General features: G+C 34.9%; 4 protein-coding genes across 7 annotated transcripts; all 4 read left to right on the top strand.

Annotated features, from left to right (window-relative positions):
• Positions 1-121: 121 nt before the first annotated feature.
• LOC148179103 (uncharacterized) lies at positions 122-1094 on the top strand. The gene is made up of 2 exons (XM_088029509.1): positions 122-606; positions 659-1094. The coding sequence occupies exons 1-2, from the start codon at positions 122-124 to the stop codon at positions 1092-1094; spliced, it is 921 nt and encodes a 306-aa protein (XP_087885635.1).
• Positions 1095-2028: 934 nt separating this feature from the next.
• On the top strand, positions 2029-2951 carry LOC148179102 (venom allergen 5-like). The gene is made up of 2 exons (XM_088029508.1): positions 2029-2471; positions 2522-2951. The coding sequence occupies exons 1-2, from the start codon at positions 2029-2031 to the stop codon at positions 2949-2951; spliced, it is 873 nt and encodes a 290-aa protein (XP_087885634.1).
• Positions 2952-3539: 588 nt separating this feature from the next.
• LOC148179101 (purine nucleoside phosphorylase) lies at positions 3540-5582 on the top strand. Of its 2 annotated transcripts, none has more exons than XM_088050590.1 (3): positions 3540-3695; positions 4530-4624; positions 4697-5582. In XM_088050590.1, the coding sequence occupies exons 1-3, from the start codon at positions 3607-3609 to the stop codon at positions 5446-5448; spliced, it is 936 nt and encodes a 311-aa protein (XP_087906716.1). In that variant the 5' UTR covers positions 3540-3606; the 3' UTR covers positions 5449-5582. The 2 variants fall into 2 exon arrangements, with proteins under 2 accessions (XP_087906716.1, XP_087906715.1); XM_088050589.1 differs by having other exon boundaries at positions 4530-4642.
• A 1180-nt stretch (positions 5583-6762) lies between these two features.
• On the top strand, positions 6763-21068 carry Dscam2 (Down syndrome cell adhesion molecule 2). 3 transcript variants are annotated; one of them, XM_088050581.1, is made up of 26 exons: positions 6763-6987; positions 9746-10072; positions 10409-10570; positions 10709-10855; positions 10901-11018; positions 11499-11602; positions 11659-12003; positions 12058-12202; positions 12263-12414; positions 12464-12736; positions 13315-13599; positions 13707-13958; positions 14397-14516; positions 15005-15178; positions 15228-15659; positions 15707-16174; positions 16225-16533; positions 16580-16876; positions 16931-17632; positions 17688-17828; positions 17879-18019; positions 18121-18237; positions 18335-18507; positions 18560-18707; positions 18812-18899; positions 18952-21068. In XM_088050581.1, the coding sequence occupies exons 1-26, from the start codon at positions 6954-6956 to the stop codon at positions 19187-19189; spliced, it is 5892 nt and encodes a 1963-aa protein (XP_087906707.1). In that variant the 5' UTR covers positions 6763-6953; the 3' UTR covers positions 19190-21068. The 3 variants fall into 3 exon arrangements, with proteins under 3 accessions (XP_087906707.1, XP_087906706.1, XP_087906708.1); XM_088050580.1 differs by having other exon boundaries at positions 13674-13958; XM_088050582.1 differs by lacking the exon at positions 13315-13599 and having other exon boundaries at positions 13674-13958.
• Positions 21069-21244: the final 176 nt, after the last annotated feature.

Raw genomic sequence — 21244 nt, 5'->3', positions numbered from 1 at the left:
TTTTACTTAAAACGTTTTGAGGAATTTTGGATTTTTTTAAATTGCATAATAACGCCTAGATTTGCTGGTTTCTTGTTGCTCCGACAACTTTGACAACTATTTTGTCATTTTAGTGTCGAAGATGCTACCCAAACTTTTCTTATTCTGCATTTTCCTCATTTCGTGTACAAGCGCGGAAGAACCTTTTCCGTTATTACCGCAAAGATATTGCGAGAGAAACTGCCGTACTGCTTTCAATGTGTACAAACGAAACGTTGGCTGCAATTGTGAAAGCACTGACCCAATTAAGGGGCTGTCAGTCATTGAGAGTGACCAAAAATTCAGAGAAGCAGTTCTGGACAAATTGAACGAGTTCCGAAACGAAATAGCTGCGGGAAATGTAGAAGGCTTCCCTTCGGCTACAAACATGTTAGCATTGAATTACGACGTTGGTTTAGAGTATTCCGCCTACTGTGCGTCAAAGGTTAATATAATACTGCAGAAGGGAGTTCCGTGTCTTAGGAACAAGGAGGAAGGTGGTGTCGACTATTTTGCTACAATGGAAAAGAAGAGTAAATTAGTGGATTTGACAAAACTAGAAGTCACGCTTACACATCTTGCTGAACAGTAAGGTAGTAATATTGGAAATATCCTCAGATCACAGTTAGTTTTTTGGCAGCTTGGATCTCATCAGAAACCTGACACTCGATATAGTGAAGAAGTGGGAATTCCGTGAAGCTAAATACATGAAAGTTTCAACATTAGTTTACTACATGTTTAATAAGGTGGGCTGCTACAGGTACATGCATCCAAAAAGTACATTTGGGAATGCACGATACGTTATATTTTGTGCCCTTGGAACTCTGTATGGACCTCAAAGTTACTTCACTCCCGATCATAAATATTTCTATGAATCCGGTGATAAGTGTTCTTCATGTCCTTTAATCCATTATTACGGGACAGAACAAATGCCATGTAATTCAAAGTATTCAGCTTTGTGTGGGGAAGTAGCACCTGTACCAACATACAAGTGGAACAACGGAACATTACCTGATGAACCATGGCTGAATGAACTGTGGTACACTGCTAGCGGAGACCCGAAAGCAAAAAATTAATATGTAGAACTAAATTGATTGTGTTTGTTTGTAACTAAATTTTCGCGGGTTCTTGGAGTTGCGCCCTGAGGCTGGTTGTTCTCTGAAGCTGCTTGCAAAGAGATCAATACTTATTGCCAACCTCATAAAAATATTTTTCGTGATTACTTAAATTCAGCACAAAATTTATCTAGGATCCTTGCAAAAGAATGTATCGTAAAACTAAACTCCTAGACGTTCGTATTTTTATAGCTCTGTGGATTTTTGGCTAAATTTCTTGTTTCTGCATTATGTTTCATGAAATCTACAAGCAAATAGCCGCACTTTATTTAACTGAACAGCAAAAGTTAGAATTCATAGTTGAAGAAGTCAAACCGGCGCATCCACCATTTTTATGTATAAATTTTGTATTAAATTTTTGGACTTGTACTATAATAGTTTGATTTAATGAAATTTGCTTTGAAAATAAACTTCCGATTTATTTTTAAGATTGATTGGTAGGTAATCGGTCTGATCTTTAATAATAAGAAAGGGAGGTATAAATCAAAGGGTAAGTAACAAGTTCTGCTGAAACTTTAACTTGAAATTTACATTAAGTTCATTTTCTTGTACACTGCCCACATAGTTTAAATTAGAAGCTTCGTCTTGAGAACGTAAAGTTGCCAGGTTAATTAAAACTAACTCTTAAAAATGTAATAAAATACAAACATAATGTTAGTAGACCTGGATCTCTTTGCTTTTTTCCACGGATAGGAATGTTGTAATTAACTATTTAATTTATCAAGATTTCAAGTGCGGTAACTGGATATTCCGGGATGTCATGAGCACAAGCAACTTAATACTGTGCTCCCAAAGGTGGAATAACGTCGACAAGAAACCTCACCCTCCAGTTACAACGAGGAAGGAAAACGAACGAAATGTAATTCGTCGATAAAAGTCAAAAAAAAAAGTCAAAATGACACTCGTAACACTCATTCTTTTACTGCATTTATTATCTTCTGTAAATTTACTTAATTTCCCTTTATTACACTTCTGCAAATTGAAATGTGACGATAAGGACAATAGTGCTTGTAAATGCACCCCTCAAGGTCGTCGCGAAGAAGACCTGAATAACCTAACATCTTTTCGAAGATACATTTTACATAGATTCAACCATTATCGAAATGCCGTGGCTTCTGGAAAGGGATCATCCACAAATACTTCCAAAGCATCCAATATGAATGTCCTAAGTTATGATCTGGAACTGGAATATGTTGCTCGATGTTACGCTCTAAAATATGTTTTCCATCACGACAAATGCAGACAAACTTCCAAGTTCGCAAGACCAGGACAATTTATAGCGAGATTCAGCAAAAAGCCCGAGATGCGAGAAATTGGCAAGTTTATAAGCGGAATTTTGTAGGTTTTGTTTTAATGCTGAAATATATCTATTGTATTTTATGTTTTAGTCGGTCTCAGTTAGAAAGAATAACGGACTCGACGGTAGAGAATTATAGTGGTTATAAAAGTGGCGTTTATAATTCTAAAATTGATGATTTGGTTCAGATGAGTTGGTGGTCGCATACTCACGTGGGCTGTGCAAGAGTTTACAATCCTGAAGCTATTTTAGAGTTTGATACTTACGTGATCATTTGTAATTTTGGGGGAATCAAAGAGTCTAACTTGATTGGAGAGCCAGTGTACAAAAAAGGGAAACCGTGTTCAGAATGTGCCAATAATGGAGGGTGCAATTTAGATTACACAGAACTATGCGGCGTTCAAGAGAAGTTACCGAATGAGTCGATTTATTCCATTTCGAGGGGAGAGGAACGTTTTCAAATGAAATTTACAATGATTTTTATGGTTTTTGTAATACTTGTAATTATAGTAAACGGTTAATATCTTACTTCTCCTTTTTATCCTTGTGCAGTAAAAATAAAATGACGCCGATACGAATATGATGGATGGAGCATAGTAACTTGTAAACACTTCAAATTAAATTAGTTAGAACGCAAGTATATTAGTTGTGTACCACTTTAGATAAAACTATATTCTGATATGTTATCGATATAAATATCTAAACTCACTAAACTGCACAAGTTGATTTTGAAGAAGGAACACAGCTTATCATGAAATTGACCTATCCGGAGATATTTTTTTAGAATATCCGCTACATATGATATCAAAAAACATGGAAAGGTTTTTATCATCTTGTAGGTAACTACTAAACTAACAAGTGTTTTGTTAGTAGCATGCGATTTTTAAAATATTTTTGCAAGTAAATCGTTTTATTGTGGTTCTTCTTAACATTTCTGTTACAATTTACAACCAGTTCTATTTAAATTTAAATTCTAAAATTAAAAGAATTATTATTGTATCATTTAGGCATCCATACCATACTACGATGTACTTGTTTTTTTAACTATAGATATTGCATCACTAGATTTATCAATTAATGTTTTCGTTGCTGTTTAAGATATGTGTAAAACACATACAACGATTAGTTGTTAAAGTGACTTTTGATAACACGAACGTTTCTGACCAATCTTAAAAAATGTCCCTCCTTAATAATAACTGTAAAATTGAAACAAAGAATTGTAAAATTGTGGAAAACAATGGATCAGTATCCGTAAGCGAAGAAAAGTGAGTAATAGATTTTAATTTGTGCGTATTTGTTTACAATTTCACAAGTAGCTAAGCTCATTAAAACTGCAAATAATTTTTCTAGGATAATTAGCTGTGTTTTAATTAATGAAATCTTTGTCTTTTAATTAAAAATAGTGTAAGTAGAGCTTTCTTACTTCTTCTTAAAGAACAAAAAATAATTTGACGCCTTAATTTTGTTTTGCTACTTCTCTTAATCACACTTTGCTGATTTTCTGCGGAATGTTATATGATCGTAGTAAATCAACAAAGTTGGTAGTTAATTTGATATCGATTGGAGTTTTTTTTAAACTTTATCTTTTCTTTTTTAAGTAGAGTTTGAAAGGATATCAGAAAGAAGAAAATTAAATATTTGCCGCCATTCATGTTTAATTTAGTCTTGAATATTTACACAAAAACACTATTTAGACGAAGTTTGTACCGGAGCAGTGGAAAGTCATTTCTAACTGGAAAAATGTCTCGTGATTCTGAATCCGAAGCTCCTTTTGCTTCATCAGGCCAAGACATTTGTCAAATGAGTTTGTGTTTCAATTCGTAATATGTATTATAATAAATAAATCGTCGTCTAAGCGGCAAATACCGCAATCTTAATTTTTACAATGTCATACAGGAGCGCAAAAAACTGTTTATTTAGCAGTGTAAGTAATTTTTTTCAATGATTAATTGGTATCAAATATTTGTTAGTTTCCAGCAAAATATTTTCACAACTGAGTTTGCGGATATTGCTGCTTAGATGACGAAATATCAATTTTAGTCAACATTTTTAAATAAGAATTTTTTGTCTGTTAATGTAGCCTTTGAACGTTATTCCAGGTATACCTACGAGTCGTTAGTAGAAACTGCTCAATATTTGTTGGATCGAATCTCATTCAAGCCCTTAATCGGCGTAATATGCGGTTCCGGAATGGGTGCGTATTGGAACGAAGGTTATTACCACAACATTGTTAAATTTTAATTGCTCTTCTGTTTGCCCCTTCTAGGTTGTTTGGCGGATGCTTTGCAAGATAGACAAGACTTTCCTTACGAAACTATTCCCAATTTCCCAGTTAGTACAGTACATGGCCATGCGGGAAAATTAGTTTTTGGTTATTTATCTGGGGTTCCCGTGGTGTGTATGCAAGGACGTTTCCATTATTACGAAGGATATCCCCTATGGAAATGCGCAATGCCTGTGCGAGTAATGAAACTATTAGGAGTCTCATATTTAATTGCATCAAATGCAGCCGGAGGTCTCAACCCGAAATATAAAGTTGGGGATATTATGATAGTCCGGGACCACATGAACATGATGGGTATCGCTGGTAATAATCCTTTGCAAGGACCCAACGACGAACGGTTTGGTCCACGGTTTCCTCCAATGACTAAAGCTTATGACAACATTCTAATAAAACAAGCCAAACAAGTCGCTAAAACATTAGGAATTGAAGAGTTTGTTCATGAAGGAGTTTACACATGTCTTGGTGGACCAAACTTTGAAACTGTTGCTGAATTACGAATGTTGCAAATGCTTGGAGCTGATGCAGTTGGAATGTCCACAGTACATGAAGTTATAACTGCGAGGCATTGCGACATGACGGTATTTGCATTCAGTCTTATTACTAATATTTGCGTTATGGACTATGAAAGTCATGATAATCCTAATCATGAAGAGGTCATGGATGTTGGGAAACTGAGGCAAGATGTTTTAAAATCGTTTGTGAAAAAATTGGTTGAAAGTATTGTTGCACAATAACAAGTTGGTTTTAACTGGGGTAGATTTAAAAATCGATTGTGAATAATAATTATTATGATAATGTAATGTTATGAAATAGATTTATTTGTACCGGAATGTTTTGTTTTGTAAAATAAATACGTATAGAAAAAACACATGAGATATTTATTTTCCACTCAGCATCGAGGAGATTTGTCACTGTAGCGACGCCGCGGACCAATTTTGTGTAACATATCTATTTAAGTGACATAACAATTTATCTTGTCGCAACTAATTTATATTCTATAAATCTCTAATAATAAGAACATAAGAAGTCCATATTTTACTGAATACGTAAATAAATAAAAAACAAAAATTTTCTGCATTGTTACTTAAATCATTGTTCCTATTGTGATTTTAATGATGAAAAATATAGGTAAGTCGACTTCCGATAATTTGGATTTTCTGATTATTTGAACTTCCTTGGATAATAATTTGAACAAAACCTATAAATTTACTACTCCTTGTAACGAATTTTTCTTGTAACTGATGGAGATGAGAACATAGAAATGATGCCGAGAACATTCGATAATTTCAGGTAAAAATTTTTTGTTGTTTTTGGCATAACTATTCAACGAATTGTTTCAATTTTTGTTTCTTGCTTCAATTTTTATTTTCATAACTAAGTTAAAACTTGTGCTAAATTCTATTTACTAAAATATCATTCGAAAGCATAAATAAAAACTTATTTAATAAATTAGATATATTTTTTTGCAATTTCAATAAAGATGATAAACACTCAATTCTTGCTTTAGAAAAATATGTTGTTACCTAATTTTGCAGTTTTTATCACAGATTAATTAATAAACAAATTGCGTGTGTCCTTTAACATCATCCCAGCAAATAATAATCAATTTATTTATCACTAGTCCATTTAGGTCATGGTCAAGGCATCAAATTTTTTAGTTTAGAGCTTAATTACCTAATTTTTATGTGATACCGATAAATATGAGAAAATATTTTCGGCCTAGATAAAGTTCAAATTACGCTCAATTCAACAAACATTCAATTTATATAAGAAACTGTTGTTACTTTTAACCAATATAAGCTGACAGTACAGGACTCCGACTTTCCCGAACCCGTCTAAAGTTAAGGTTAAACCCGTTTTTAAATAAAGTTTTTTTTTCTGAGATAAAATCAATACTGTCAACATTTAGCTAAAATTGCATACGCTTATTGTGTTTATTGTTAAAAACATTGATTTTAATAGGCCTTGCTGTGCTGCATATGCAGATTTTACAAAACAGACGACGCCCGTCGTGATTGTCTGAAGCGCAAGCTCTGCATCGCGACGTTTATGTTGTTCCAGTGGCTGGGAGATGATGTATCGCGGAGATGTGATTGTAGATATGTACCATGCCTCTTACTTTGCGTTAAGGAAAACTTTAAATGCTGTAACTTACATTAGCTGTAAAGAGTGCCAGTAATTGAATTTGCATAAAATCTAAGGCAAGAAGCAACAGCAGTTTTAATGTGTTGGTTTTAGAATGTTGTTATTGTTGGTGGTGGGAACTCTCATAGGTAGGTGAAATTGCTATTTTTCATCATTTTGTTTAAGCATGTTAATTATATATTTGTATAAATTTGATTAAATTAAAATACGGACATTGGAAATCTGTCTTTGTTTTCCCTTGGGAAGCTACATGTTGCATGTTTCTACAATCGTGGAGAGACAAAAAAATTTGAAATTGACATAATAAAAGTTCAATTTAATAGCAAATAGTATAATCCGATTATTCAAATGGAAAGTTTAAACACATGTCTAAATTCCGTTGTTTCCTTTGTTTTAATTGAATTTAATTGTTCGTAATGTGAGCAGCATATTTTCGGAGTTTCAAACAAAGTTGTGAGTAACAAAAAGTTTTATTGTTTGCTCCAGTTACCCAGTTTATTACCGAATATAGGGTTTCCAATAAAATTACTGCCTTTGATGACAACAAAGAACTTTGCAATTGCTTTTCCATTATGAACAGATTTTTAAAAGGAAATGTTGCAGTGCTTCTCGGCATTTTTCAATTCCAACTTTTTTCTGAGGGATTGAATTTATGATAGTTTACTTCGAAAACTAAATTAGCTGAATTAAAAGAAAACATGCAGCTTTTGCCTGCGTTTTAAAAAGTAGCCGGTTGACCCAGATTTACCCTGGAATTATAATTAGGTGATTCATCAACACGTTAATATGCGACATTGTCCATTTTACTAAAATCAGAACGTACAGGAATTACTGCATCCAGTAAAATGTTGTTTTAATTTCTTTTTTTGAAAATATGTTCTGAGAGTCCGAAAATAGATATTTATTTGCCTAGGGAGTAAAGTTTATAATTGCGTCCCGAGAGTAATTTAGCTAAGGGCAGTAATTACCCGAGAGACAATAATAGCATCCTCCTGAGGTTGGCAATTTAAACAAAACTTTGCTGAATGTTTCCGAAGAAAAATTAGGATACTTTCAGCTCACATGAAGACACTTTCTTTGAAAGACGAAAAACGAAACAAATGTTATGTTATGAGCACCATCCAGTAACACCTCTTATACTAAAACTGTTACCTACTGCAGGATTTCCCCAACAATAGTTAAGAGATATGATTATGACTTCTCCAGAGGCACATAACTTGTAATTACAGCAGGAGGCTTGCGTAAAGCAGAGCTTTGTGGCAGCATTTCTTTGTGTTCATTTGTGGCGAGCGTGCTATATCAAAAATATTGTTGAATAAGCCGCGTTTTTGTGGTCTCGATGTCCTGCTCTATTCTTTCAGCAGCTGCCAGCTATTGCAGCTTTGTTGTAAAGCGTTCCCGCAAAACAATCAGTCTTCTATGTATACAGGTCGTTCACCGCATTGTTGGCTCTCTTGTGGACGTCTAGAGGATAATTGTGGGCTTTGTACTATTAAATCACAAGAACACAAGACGTGTGATGCCGACAGAAATCACTCGTAACAACTAAATTCAACTGGAGGAAGATGTGTATGGTTGAATGAAAGTTGAATATTGCTAGTTTCGATTTTGTGATGAAATAGGAATTAAAAGAGTTGCCATTGGGAAAAGCGGACAGAAATCTCTTTCTAAGACCCCTATATAGTTTATCAGTATTAGCGGAAGCTCGCGTCTATCGAGTTCCAAGCTTAATTATTCGTTTTTCAGTAATGTCTACTTATGGTAAGATCATCCTAGTTAATGATATTTTTTTTCTGATATTCATTTTGACCACAAGAGGAAAAGAGAAATAAAACTCATTCATAAAGCCGAGACTGAATAATGAGCTTCAGATAAAAATTCAACGGTTTTGTAAAAAGCAAATATTTTTTAAGATGTAATTAAAAATTTTACCCTCAGGATACAGACTGAGCTTTATTAATTTGCTCGTTTTGTATTTCATGCACAATTGATTTCTATAATTTTTTTACTTTCATTCTTACTTTTCTTCATTGCGAGTTACTTATTGCATTCTTAAAGAAAACAATCAGTGTTATTTAGTTCAATACAAGTTTCCTTTTAAATTTTAAATTCAAATTTCCGAGTATGTAGTGGTAATAGAATTTGATTATGCATAAAATGAATCTAAATCGAACGTGATTTCACTACGAAAACGTAGTCTGAGAAGTCCTCAAAAAAAGCGCCAATTTCACCAAATTTCTTTACAAATTCGCTTGGTTAAAAAATTAACACTCGTATTTGGCAATGTGCGATGCTTAAATATTTGCATTTTCACTAGTTTTAGTTCATTAAAAGCAAACAGAAATGTTGAGCGAATTTACAAAAGTCTCGAAAACCTGATGGAAAAGTTGGTATCGATTGAAATTAAAATATTTATTGGTGACGTTATCTGGTTGTCATGTTGATGGAAAAAAGGGAATTCCATTTAATATTTATTGTCTCGATAAATATATATTTAATCCGTTTCAGTACATTTCCAAGACTAATTTTAAAATGTTAAAACATGATTTAATACCATCTTTGAAAAGCAAAGAGATAATGGTTTCGTTCCATTTCAATTGTAAAATATTCGTAATTTAATTCAGCAATTGATTTAGACTATTAGCACAATTTTTGTTTGCTTCGTAACTTTCGGAGGAAGCAGTCGAATGAAATTCAATTTTATGCTTACAAAGAAGCGATCAATTATTGTCTACTTAATCAGAAACTGTATGAATATTACGTTAAATGCATGCTATTATATACGTGCTCAACGTTTGTTGTTTTGAAGAAGAATGGATGCAAATCATTGGAAAGAAGAAGAAATGAAAAAATAAAATTTCTATTTTACGCATTTTTTATTTACAGGATGTAACAAAGCGTTTGATTCCCATTTACGCGGTCCGTCGTTTGTAATGGAACCACCATCAAAACTTGAATTTTCCAATTCTAGTGGAGGATGGTTAGATTGCTCAGCTTCAGGTAACCCACAGCCATCTATAGATTGGCTTTCTGCAGATGGAACTTCTGTTGGAGATGTAGCTGGAATTAGAAGGGTACTCAGAAACGGTACCTTAGTTCTTCAGCCGTTTGCAGCTGCTGCATATCGCCAAGATATTCACAATACGGTTTACAGATGTGTTGCGTCCAATACAGTAGGGCGGATTATTAGTAGGGATGTGCAAATTAGAGCTGGTGAGTTAACATTGTAAATTATGATTTATAACTTGGAAAATTAATTTTGGTGAAGCTAATGAAGTCGCGCTGTGTTTATATTTTTCACCAGACAGAAATTTTTTAATTTAATGCACTGGAAATACTCGCGGCAATTCAGAGACGGTTTCGACGAGTTCAAAGCGTGTTTAATATCCGATACGCGGAAAACCTTTAAAATTAAATATTGATAAAATTGAGGAGCAATCGTTTGTAAAAGAGTGTCTGTCAATGTTTAATACAACGCAACGCTCTCTCCAGCTCTAGGAAATGTATTTTCTATCTTTTTTGAAGTTTAAATACCTTTTTTGCTTCCAGTTGTAACACAAGCGTTTAAAGTTGACGTAGAAGTTATTGGCGCACCAAGAGGTTGTTCTGCGGTATTGAAATGTTTAATACCGCCATTTGCCAAAGATTTAGTTCGGATAATTTCATGGCTTCAAGAACCAAGTTTTTATATTTACCCTTCTCTGCAGGGAGGTACGTACGGATTTGGTATTTTGACATAAATCTTTACTTAAGCTTGTAATAAAACTTTATGTTTGGCTCAATATTGATGAAAGTTTAGACAAAGTCGAATTACGTTCGGGTTGATTTTGATGAAAATTTACTTTACAGACGGAAAATTTCATCAGTTACCTTCCGGAGAACTCATTATACACAATTTAGAGTTTAGTGATCAGTTTCCAACATATCGTTGTAGAGTAATGCATCGTTTAAGTCGACACGTTATTACGAGTGGACCTGCAAATGTTAGAATAACAGGTGAGTAAGGATTTTTTTACAACCCTAGAACCCTCTTTGTTGTAGAAAATCGAGGAATCATATCACCTGTCATATTAGATTACTCCGGAACACAAGTTGTTTCTCAAGATGAAGGTGCTGCTTTAGTATGCATTGCACAAGGATGCCCTCCACCAGAATATAGGTGCTTTTCAGAAATTGACTATTTTGTTTATATCATATGAGAGAAGAGTAAAATATGGCTATAAAGAGTTAAATTGATTCAAGATGTTATTTCATCAGAATGTGATTATAAACAATATTGTTATCTTATCGTCAAAAGAAATTCCCAATATTTTGGTCATGTAATTTATTTACAACGTCAGCGTCGGTTGGCGTAATATTTTATAGATAACATGTAATTAATAGATTTGAATGCGTATTAACATCACAAACAAGAATTTCCTCACAATCTCTTCTTAAGACCACCAACTGTTTTAGATATGAATCTTTTAAAAATAGATTTTGTTTTATCATTATTTTATTCATTTTTTTGTATTTATTTTTGGATTTGGCACAATTAATTAGTATGTAGTATTGCCATAAAATTAGGTTTTTTTTTATTTTGGAATTAATCTTCACATTTTCACAATTCTCTTACTTACTTTACTTTGTACTGGTACAGGTGGTACTCTCTTTCGTCAATGGACAACAATTTAATGATATCAGGACCAAGGATACGGCAGCTTGCTTCTGTTCTTGCGATAGAAGCAGCCACACCGGATGATGGTCCGTTCAATAATTTTTAATAGACAACAATTACTCAGATTCTATAATTTTTGTAGCTGGAACGTATAAATGTACAGCCTTCAATGCTGGCGGAGAAGCAAGTGCAGAACTGCGTTTGATAGTAACCACTGCGTTACATGTGGAGGTATCGCCGCCTCTTTTGAGTGTGCACATGGGAGGAACAGCAGAGTTTAAATGCTTAGTATCATCTGCTACCAACGATGGTCCACATCTTGTAACTTGGTACAAAGACGGTAGGCAGCTTCCGAATACAGGGAGAAGTTCCAGTGAAGCGTTAATTGTTAGTAATGTTGGGAGGGAAGATAGAGGAATGTACCAATGTATTATCAGAAGAACTGAAGGAGATACCGCTCAAGCATCTGCTGAATTACAACTAGGAGGTATGGTAGTCAGTACCTACTAATGTAAATTCTGGTTATCTGTTCATTTTTTAGATGCCCCTCCAACACTTCTCTATAGTTTTATAGAACAAACATTACAACCAGGACCTGCAGTTTCTTTAAAATGCAGTGCGTCTGGTAATCCTACGCCTCAGATCTCTTGGACTCTTGATGGCTTTGCTCTACCGAGCCACGGCAGGTAGGTTCTATTAAAACACTTTTGCTATCATACCAAATTTTTATTAACGAAATATGTCAGGTTCGTTATCGGACAATACGTAACAGTACACGGTGACGTAATAAGTCACGTTAACATAAGTAACGTCATGGTGGAAGACGGAGGAGAGTATGCTTGCATCGCTGAGAATCGCGCTGGGAAAAGCTCACATTCGGCTCGTTTAAATGTGTATGGTAAGTAAATTTTTTTCTTAAATTCGGTTATATTATCCCTTTTTTACAGGACTACCGTACATCCGTCTGATTCCCAAGGTAACTGCCGTTGCTGGGGAGAGTCTACAGCTGAAGTGCCCTGTAGCCGGCTATCCAATCGAAGAAATCCACTGGGAACGTGGCGGACGAGAGCTTCCTGATGATTTAAGGCAAAAAGTCTTAAAGGACGGGACGTTGGTTATAAATCCAGTAGAAAAGAAGGCTGACTCGGGAGTTTATACTTGTTGGGCACGGAACAAACAGGGGCAAAGCGCGAGAAGAAGCGGAGAAGTTAACGTTATAGGTCAGGATTTTTTAAATTATTAAGTTTATTTCAACTTTTTACACCTACAATTTATCAGTTGTTTGTGTATCTAACAAAAAGCGGAGAAGATTAGAAGTCGATATTGACCTTTTGAATTCAGCGTAACCTAACAGCTAGTGAATTTAGTGTCATGTTAAGAATTTTGGCGAGGAATATATTGACCTAGTAAATCACGTTTTCTCTCTAAATTTTATGGAGACTGCTTTATTTTTTTCTTTGTTTTATGACATGTGAATGAAAGGTAAACCTAAATGGATCTTTAGGACGGAGCTTTTACAACAGGTTACATTTCGGAAGGACCTCGGCATGAAATGGTCAATATACTTTATAGCTGTTCTTATCTTGAGACTAAATTATTATGCCACAGAATACGAAAGAAGTTATAAAATGAATATGTCATTGTAACTTTTAATATACAAAAGTTTTCACTTGTCATTCATTTTTGATGGTTTCGAGAGTCTTGCTTCACAAGGGTCTGCTGTAGGTTAAAATAGCAACGGCTGGAGTTGATGGAATTAATGTTACTGTAAATTTGTTTGTTTCATATTTCATTCCAGTTCCTCCTAAAGTTAGCCCTTTCTACATAGAAGACAGCTTACATCTTGGCGATCGTGCGAGTTTAACATGTTCTGTAACAAAAGGCGATTTACCTCTGACAATTTCTTGGCGTAAAAATGGTCGCACCGTAGATCCTGCCCACATGGTATCCATCACTCAAGTGGACCAATTTACTAGTATTCTAGTCATAGAAAAGTTATCTTCCGAACACAATGGCAACTACTCATGTATAGTCAGCAATTTGGCAGCAGAGGTATCTCATACTCATCAATTGGTGGTCAACGGTAATTGGGCGCGCCGTGACGCGTGTTTTAATATTTATTTTCTATCTCTGATGTTTGTTTCTCTTCTCTCTCAGTTCCTCCTATTATTGAGCCCTTTTCCTTTCAAGACGGGCTGTCGGAAGGCATGCGAACTCGTACCGTCTGCGGCGTGAGTTCCGGGGACCCGCCACTAGTGGTCTCCTGGCTCAAGGATGGGCAACCGCTGACGCCTTCGCTGGGCGTCAACGTGTCGGCCCTTGATCCCTATTCTAGTCTCCTCAGCATTTCTAGTCTTGACTCCCGTCACTCTGGAGACTTCACCTGTGTCGCTAGCAACCCCGCAGCTGAGGTCAGGTACACCGCCAAGCTACAGGTCAAAGGTAACCACCCAGCCTGTCTCCTTCCAACCACCTTCCCTCACCACACTTTTCGTTGCTTTGGCACATGCGTCAACTGGAATCCCCAGGTCAAGGTACTGTTGCACCCTCTTTTGTTCTTTTTTTCACTTTCACTATTGTAGCATGAAATGTTTGATAGGATTGTTAGGCACGTTATTTCTTGCAGTAGACATAAGATTTAGATATCGGTGTTCAATCCGTACAAGCTGCTTAAAAATCACACCGTCGCTCACCACTCTCACCATTTAAGAAGATTAAGCCCCCTCACGAGTATTTGCTTATTGCAGCGAAACCAGTACTGTAGTTATCCTCATAAAACCGTGTAGATTGTCGTGTTTCAATCTACGGCACAAACTGCAAGATCGATGTTTTGGACAAACTGTTTTCTTCCTTTATAAAATTACTCACAATTTGTTCCAGTACCACCACGATGGGAAGTTGAACCGACTGACATTAGCGTGGAACGAAATCATCAAGTCTCTATACACTGTCAAGCCAAAGGGGTTCCTACTCCTACGATAACCTGGAAGAAAGCAATAGGTTTATTTTTTCATCACAATGTAGATACAATTTCAGCATGGACCTAGCAATATAAAAACAAATTTTTCACGGCTTAAAAATTTGCTTTTATAGACAAGTTCACAAACTTTGCTAAATATCCAAATGAATGTTCGGACAGTTAAACGAGTACCTAATTTTGATTTTTTTTTATATCAAAATTCCCTTTTTTGGCACAAAATGTAGTATCGAAACGCAAGTTACGGAAAGTTCTGATTTTACAGGCATTTTTTTTATTTCTACCGAGAAAGTAAAACATCATCAAGTTTAGTTTTTTGTTTGTCTTTTTCTTTATTTCCTCTTCCCTTTTTTTCATTTCTCCTCTTTGTGGAAATTTGGATGTAATTTCACCTCAATTCGAGTAGTATAGTGCAGGTTGTACCAACTTTTAGCTCAGTGAGATAATTACTTACTAGAAAATGCATGTACTGATTTTTCAACAACAGTATTCTGGAATACCTGAATTTTAGCCGGAAAATCTGGAGATTACGAAATCCTAAAGGATCACACCTACACTAGATTACTAGGAAATGGAACACTAGTCCTCCAACATGTGAAAGAAGACCGGGAAGGATACTACTTATGTCAAGCAGAAAACGGAATTGGCCCCGTAATCGGAAAAGTCATTCAACTAAGAGTTAATTGTTGGTAGCATATAATTTAAAAACCGACTTATTCACAATCTTCCTGCAGCACCACCGTATTTTTCCGCACCATCACGTTTAATTTCTGTGCGAAAAGGCGACACAGCTTTTTTAAAATGCGACGTGAACGGAGATAAACCAATTAGTGTAATATGGTTGCGCGACAGCAAATTTGAAATGAATCCGTCATCAAATTACCGCACAAGCGTTAAACAAGACGTTACTGCAGATGGTGTAACGGCGGAATTACAAATTGCAAATGCACAATCTAGCGACACCGGAACATATTTTTGTCAAGCCAGTAACATGTACGGAAAAGACCAACAAGTTGTTCAGTTAGTAGTACAAGAACCTCCGGCAAGTCCACAAAATTTAGAAGCTACATTGACTAGTAGTACCAGCATCAACGTGAAGTGGCAACACAGATCCGAAGACTCTGATAAAATTTTTAAATTCATTGTTGAGTATCGTGAGGAGGAAGGTAAACCGTTTCCTCACTTCATCGAAGTATTTCCACACTTTTTTTAGGTTCTTGGAGACAGTTGGATTTGATGGACATTACAACACCTTTTGCGGCCTTAATAGAAGATTTAAAACCAGCTACAACTTACATTGTTCGTGTTATTGCAGTCGGTCCAGCTGGAGAAAGTCCTCCTAGTGCTGAAATGGTAGTTCGAACAGAATCACAGCGCCCATCAGGTGCTCCTGTTAATGTTTTCGTTCGCCCGTTGTCTTCTTCAGAATTAATAGTAACATGGTCTCCACCTTTGCAAGAATTACGACACGGAGATATTCAAGGGTTCAATATTGGTTACCGGACTCCGAACATGGGAACATTTAACTTTACCAGAATCATGGGCGATGGGGATGATGGAGGCGAACTTTTACTTGGGGGTCTTGAAAAATATACGAGATATAACATCGTGATGCAAGCTTTTAATGAGATCGGTCCTGGACCACTTTCTGAGCCAGTAACAGCTCAAACTTTAGAGGATGGTAAAATTGTTACCAAAGCTCGGGAATTTTAGATATCGTTCGTTTTTTAGTGCCAAGCATGCCTCCTGAAGATGTCAGGTGTGCTTCTTTGACATCACAATCTGTTCAAGTCAGTTGGCAGCCACCACCTGTTGAACACTGTAACGGACTCTTGCAAGGCTACAAATTGACTTATGAGTCGGCTCTTGATGATACAATAAAGGGAAATGATGAAATCGAAACTAGAAAGACGACCGCGTTAACAACAGTAATTACAGGACTGAAGAAATTTACAAATTACAGTTTGCAAGTATTAGCGTACACTAAAATGGGAGACGGAGTTTTTTCTTTCCCTATTTTTTGTCAAACAGATGAAGATGGTAAGTTACAGTTCCTTCTGAGTTTATGCTAACAATGTTGAACTAGTACCCGGAAGTCCAGCTGACATTAAAGTTGCCGTAAGCTCCGCTCAGTCGTTAAGACTATCCTGGTTACCACCTTTAGAACCAAATGGAGTTATAACAAAGTACAATCTTTACAAAAGAAGCATGGACGGAAGACAAGAAGTAGATCACGCAAAACAAACCATTTCTAGCCAACATACAAACTACGAAATTAAAGGTGTTCAATCCCACATAGAATATCAATTTTGGGTAACCGCTTCAACGAGAATAGGAGAAGGACAAAGCTCAAAGGTTGTATCCCAAATTGCAACATCTCAAGGTGAATTAACTTGATGCCAAACGCCGTAAATCTTTACAAGTTTGTGTTTTTTAGTACCGGCAAGAATCGTTTCATTCGGTGTAACCATCATTAGACCTTGGAAAACATCTGTAGCTCTTGGTTGTGAAGCCGTCGGTGCCCCAAAACGCGAATGGTTGCGTGGAGATGTAATCCTCAGAAGCGGCGCATCGCCAAATCATCAAATTCTCGACACTGGTGAACTGATACTCTCAAATTTACAAGTTACAGACATGAGTAATTACACGTGCCAAGTTGATAACAGTCAAGGATCCGACAAAATAACGTACTCTCTCTTCGTGCAAGTACCACCGAGTGCACCCTTACTCCACATAACGAGCGCCACAAGCAACAGTCTGTTGCTGAACTGGAAAATCGAGAACGATGGTGGTGCTGCCATAACAGGTTTTACTTTAAATTATCGCAAGGAACGGGGAAATCTTGACGAAGTGCACTTGTCAAGACATGCAAAGAGTCATGAGTTGAAGGATTTGTCTTGCGGAACCACATATCATTTATATCTTACTGCTCACAATGTGGTTGGGAGTAGTTCTGCTAGTCATCCATTACAAGCTCGGACCCAAGGCCACCCTCCCGGCGTTCCAAACCCTTCAGCGTTTCTATTGCCAAATTCGACATCAGTTTTGCTTCGTCTGTATATTTGGCCTGACAATGGGTGCCCAGTTTTGTATTTTATTTTGCAATATCGAAAAAGTTCCAGTTCGCAATGGACTTTAGGTAAGGTACACATGTATGTTTGCAATAATCCATTTTGTTAATCTGGATGAACTAGTGTCAAACAATCTTAAACCACAGAAGAGAACGTCAATCATTGGATTAAGTCCTTCAACGAATTACGTTCTTAAAGTGGAAGCTCATAATTCTGCGGGGTTTTCTACCAACGAATTTTTATTTACTACATTAACGAGAGATGGTAAAGTGTAATTTGATTGTAAGCAAACGTATCAAGTTTGATTGTTTTAGGTATTCCAGCATCGAATGTTGTAGAACCTGAACGGAGTAATACTTCTTTTTATTTTGATATTAGATTTATTATACCCCTCGTTGCGATAATAACAACTGTGATAGTGTGTGGAATTGGGGCTTTGTTATGTTTAAGAAGGCGTAAGTTTCTAATATTTTTATTCATTCAATTAATTAGATGGCGAATAGTGGATGTTTGGTGCTAAAAAATGAAAATTATTATTGTAATCAATTATTTTTAGGTGAGAGAGGTATTGCGAAAGAACTATTAGAACATCAACAATGCACCGATCTTCAAAAAGAACGATACTACGCAACGATTCATAAAACAGCTCTGCAAGCTGGTGACAAAATCCCAGGTATATTTAATAGACTACAATGATTTTAAAACAACTGACTAAAAACGCAATTTTTGTGAAGGTCGGGGACATGTTTATTTGAAAACTTTTTCTTTAGAAACATCGGAGGACATATCACCTTATGCGACGTTCCAACTTTCGGAACCAAGTACACTGCCTCAAAATACATTATTGCATAGTTTAATGTATCATGAGTATCCAATGACGGAAGGATGTGCTTCGCCGCCACCAAACACGTCCGTTCTTCGAAGTTCACCATATTACAATATAGTGGGTTTTACAAAAAAAATCTTTAAGTTTCGTAAATTCAAACATTTTGCAGCAAAAATTTCGCAGTAGAAAAGGCTACGGAGGGCGATGTTCCGAAGGACCAGCTGAAGCAGATACTGAAGAAAGTGAATCGGATCAGGAACAGATGACTTCTCGCCGAACAGAGTCTTCCAGTCATTTAGAAGTGAAACGAAAACTAAGTAAGAACGCATTTTTATGTAAGTTAGATTAGTTAATCTCAAATTATCATTTTTCAATCGCCACATTTTTTGAGAATTCAAATAACGTGTTTCTTTTTTTCAAGATATTCGTCCCGAAAGTCATCTAAGTATTGCAGCCGACATATCTCCAAAATCTGAACAGAAATCTCTTCCAAGACGAACTAGACCAAGGTATTCAAAAAAAATCTTACAATAAAGGTGTTGAAATCTTAAATTTTTGTAGATTGTCACAACAAGGTAGAAGCTCGTCTCAGAAACAAATATTTTCGCGATTGTCAATCACAGAAACTAGTTTTACGGATAAAAAAGCTCTGGAACAGAGTACATCAGATCGACAAGAGCTTAGTGAAGCGGAATGCGACATCGACACGTTTAAGAAGTTAAAACTAGGCTTGAAATCGTCTCTCTGGTCTAAGCCTTCGAATTCCGGACAAGTAACAGATTATTCAATTGCAGTATAATTTGTTCTAATTCAAAATCAAAATTTTGTACAAAAATTATTTATAATACGTTAGAGAACAGTTTGCATTTCTTAACCTCTAGAAATGTTGATAGCCGGGCCGGATTAAAAATGTTTATCGAATCAAAAGCAATAATTGCGCCATACAAAAATGTTCACATGCTGTTATTTATTTGTAGGTCTAATTAAATAATCTTCTATTAGTGCTCAACATACCTGGATTTGCACAAGAACGTTATTGTTATAGATTCAATTATTCCAAAAGCCGAATCATTTTACTAGTTTTATGGGAAAAGGCGTTTCTAAATTATTAATTTTTTAGAGCTGGACCCTAATCTGCATATAGTTATCTTTTTACACGTCAAACTTTTGAGAAATGCAAAAGAAATGTCAAGAAATACTATTAAAAAATTATCCGTGTTTAACTAATTAATAATTACAAAGTTTTACTAAACTAAAAAGTTTGAACATAAAAAAAAACTTATTGCTAGCTTTAATCTTTTAGTAATTAAATTTGGCAAGCTTACTACTTCTGACGAGTTTATTATTGTGTTCAATTACAAACTTTCTAGAACAATTTAAAGATCCGCCCCTTCTTCATAGCAAAGTGGATAATTGGATTAAAACCGAAAAACCAAATCCATTTATAATAAAATAAATAATAATAATATATTATTATAATATCTTTATCCAAGGAGTTTTTATAATAAAAAATGCACTGTAACAACCAATACGATACTAACTGGCTGGAGGTGCAGAACTGTTGCTTATTGGATAAATTTCTAAGCTAATTAGTTCATCAAGAAATTAAATGTTGAAGAACTAACTGTTATAATAATATTGGTTGCCATATCTTAAAATCTTGACGTGCTATATTTTTTTGATGCAGAAGTGAAATCAGGAGCTGAAAATTAAATAAAAACGTTGTTTTCATTATTCGCACTAAACAAAATAAATATAACTTAGTTTTTTTAGAGAATTTAAAAAGTAGATTTTTAAGTAAATAATTTCATGGCCCTCAATACAAAGGGATACGAGAAAAGACTCAAATGCATAGAATATTAATGGTTATAGAAAAATTAGCTTATCTTGTTTTTTAGTGTTATTTTTATCCAAGGACAATAATTAAAGTAAAATATCACATATCAAAATTATAGTTGACACGTAAATATATCTTGTTAAGAAATCCAATTATGTATATTGTAAGAAAAATATTTTCTTAAAAAAAAACTTCTTACACACATGTGAGTATAATATGTGTATACAAAATTGCATTAGTTCTAATTTTTTTAATAAATTAATATTGAAATGTAAACTTTTTAAGACTGTTTTAAATGATGAAATCTACGATCGACAATCCAAAATTACTTTTTAATGATTTATTTACATTGTTGATAATTATTATAACTGATTTTGTTTTCATTAAAAATATAAGTAAAAAATGACCAAGCATACTCCTTTAATAGGAAACAAATCTATAAAAATTTTATGAGTTGTTAACATTGTAGTAAATCTTTATTTAAAACAAATAGCAATTTGTTGATAGCAATTTGCACAACAATGAGTACTTAGGTACTTACAGTACACACACAGCTCATGAAAATTGGCTGTTAAAATAATTTTGTTGTTTGCAAACTTATGATGATTGCTTAGATTATCCCAAAAGCCGAATTATCGTACAAACTTCGTTATCATCTGTTTTGATCCATTGAGGTTGAAATTTACATTTCATTAACGCAATAGCCATTTTTAACAAATTTTAATTGCCGTATGCGTTTTATGGGGTTAAGAAACGAAAACTGTGCTTATTATAGAGTATTAAATATAAACGTTTGGAAAATTTTATACATGAATCAATTTAATAAATTCTGTAGATTGTGTATGTATATTTTTTACAAATTAATATAGAATACAATTATTTACAACAAGAAAGTTTTTTAAGTGATGAATGAATTACATCGAAGTGTTTATACTTATCCACGTTTTTATGAAATAAATAAAAATAAATTGTCGGCAATTTTTAATAGCTTACGAAATTACTAAAAGTTTTTTTTCT

The sequence above is a fragment of the Gnatocerus cornutus genome, chromosome 2, assembly GCF_029298725.1.
Source record: "Gnatocerus cornutus isolate USDA-ARS CGAHR chromosome 2, icGnaCorn1.1, whole genome shotgun sequence".
Classification (NCBI taxonomy): domain Eukaryota; kingdom Metazoa; phylum Arthropoda; class Insecta; order Coleoptera; family Tenebrionidae; genus Gnatocerus; species Gnatocerus cornutus.
Note: the sequence above shows the minus strand (reverse complement) of the source record. Positions and strands in the feature narration are given on the sequence as shown.

Bases quoted from the DNA above. Each gene is read 5' to 3' on its own strand.
- LOC148179103 (XM_088029509.1), top strand. From the start codon at position 122: ATGCTACCCAAACTTTTCTTATTCTGCATTTTCCTCATTTCGTGTACA. The intron at 607-658 runs GTAAGGTAGTAA...GTTTTTTGGCAG, and splicing joins CTTACACATCTTGCTGAACA to CTTGGATCTCATCAGAAACC.
- LOC148179102 (XM_088029508.1), top strand. From the start codon at position 2,029: ATGACACTCGTAACACTCATTCTTTTACTGCATTTATTATCTTCTGTA. The intron at 2,472-2,521 runs GTAGGTTTTGTT...TTTATGTTTTAG, and splicing joins AAGTTTATAAGCGGAATTTT to TCGGTCTCAGTTAGAAAGAA.
- LOC148179101 (XM_088050589.1), top strand. From the start codon at position 3,607: ATGTCCCTCCTTAATAATAACTGTAAAATTGAAACAAAGAATTGTAAA. The intron at 3,696-4,529 runs GTGAGTAATAGA...ACGTTATTCCAG, and splicing joins GTATCCGTAAGCGAAGAAAA to GTATACCTACGAGTCGTTAG. The intron at 4,643-4,696 runs GTTATTACCACA...TGCCCCTTCTAG, and splicing joins GGGTGCGTATTGGAACGAAG to GTTGTTTGGCGGATGCTTTG.
- Dscam2 (XM_088050580.1), top strand. From the start codon at position 6,954: ATGTTGTTATTGTTGGTGGTGGGAACTCTCATAG. The intron at 14,517-15,004 runs GTTTATTTTTTC...CCTGAATTTTAG, and splicing joins AACCTGGAAGAAAGCAATAG to CCGGAAAATCTGGAGATTAC. The intron at 18,238-18,334 runs GTATATTTAATA...CTTTTTCTTTAG, and splicing joins AGCTGGTGACAAAATCCCAG to AAACATCGGAGGACATATCA.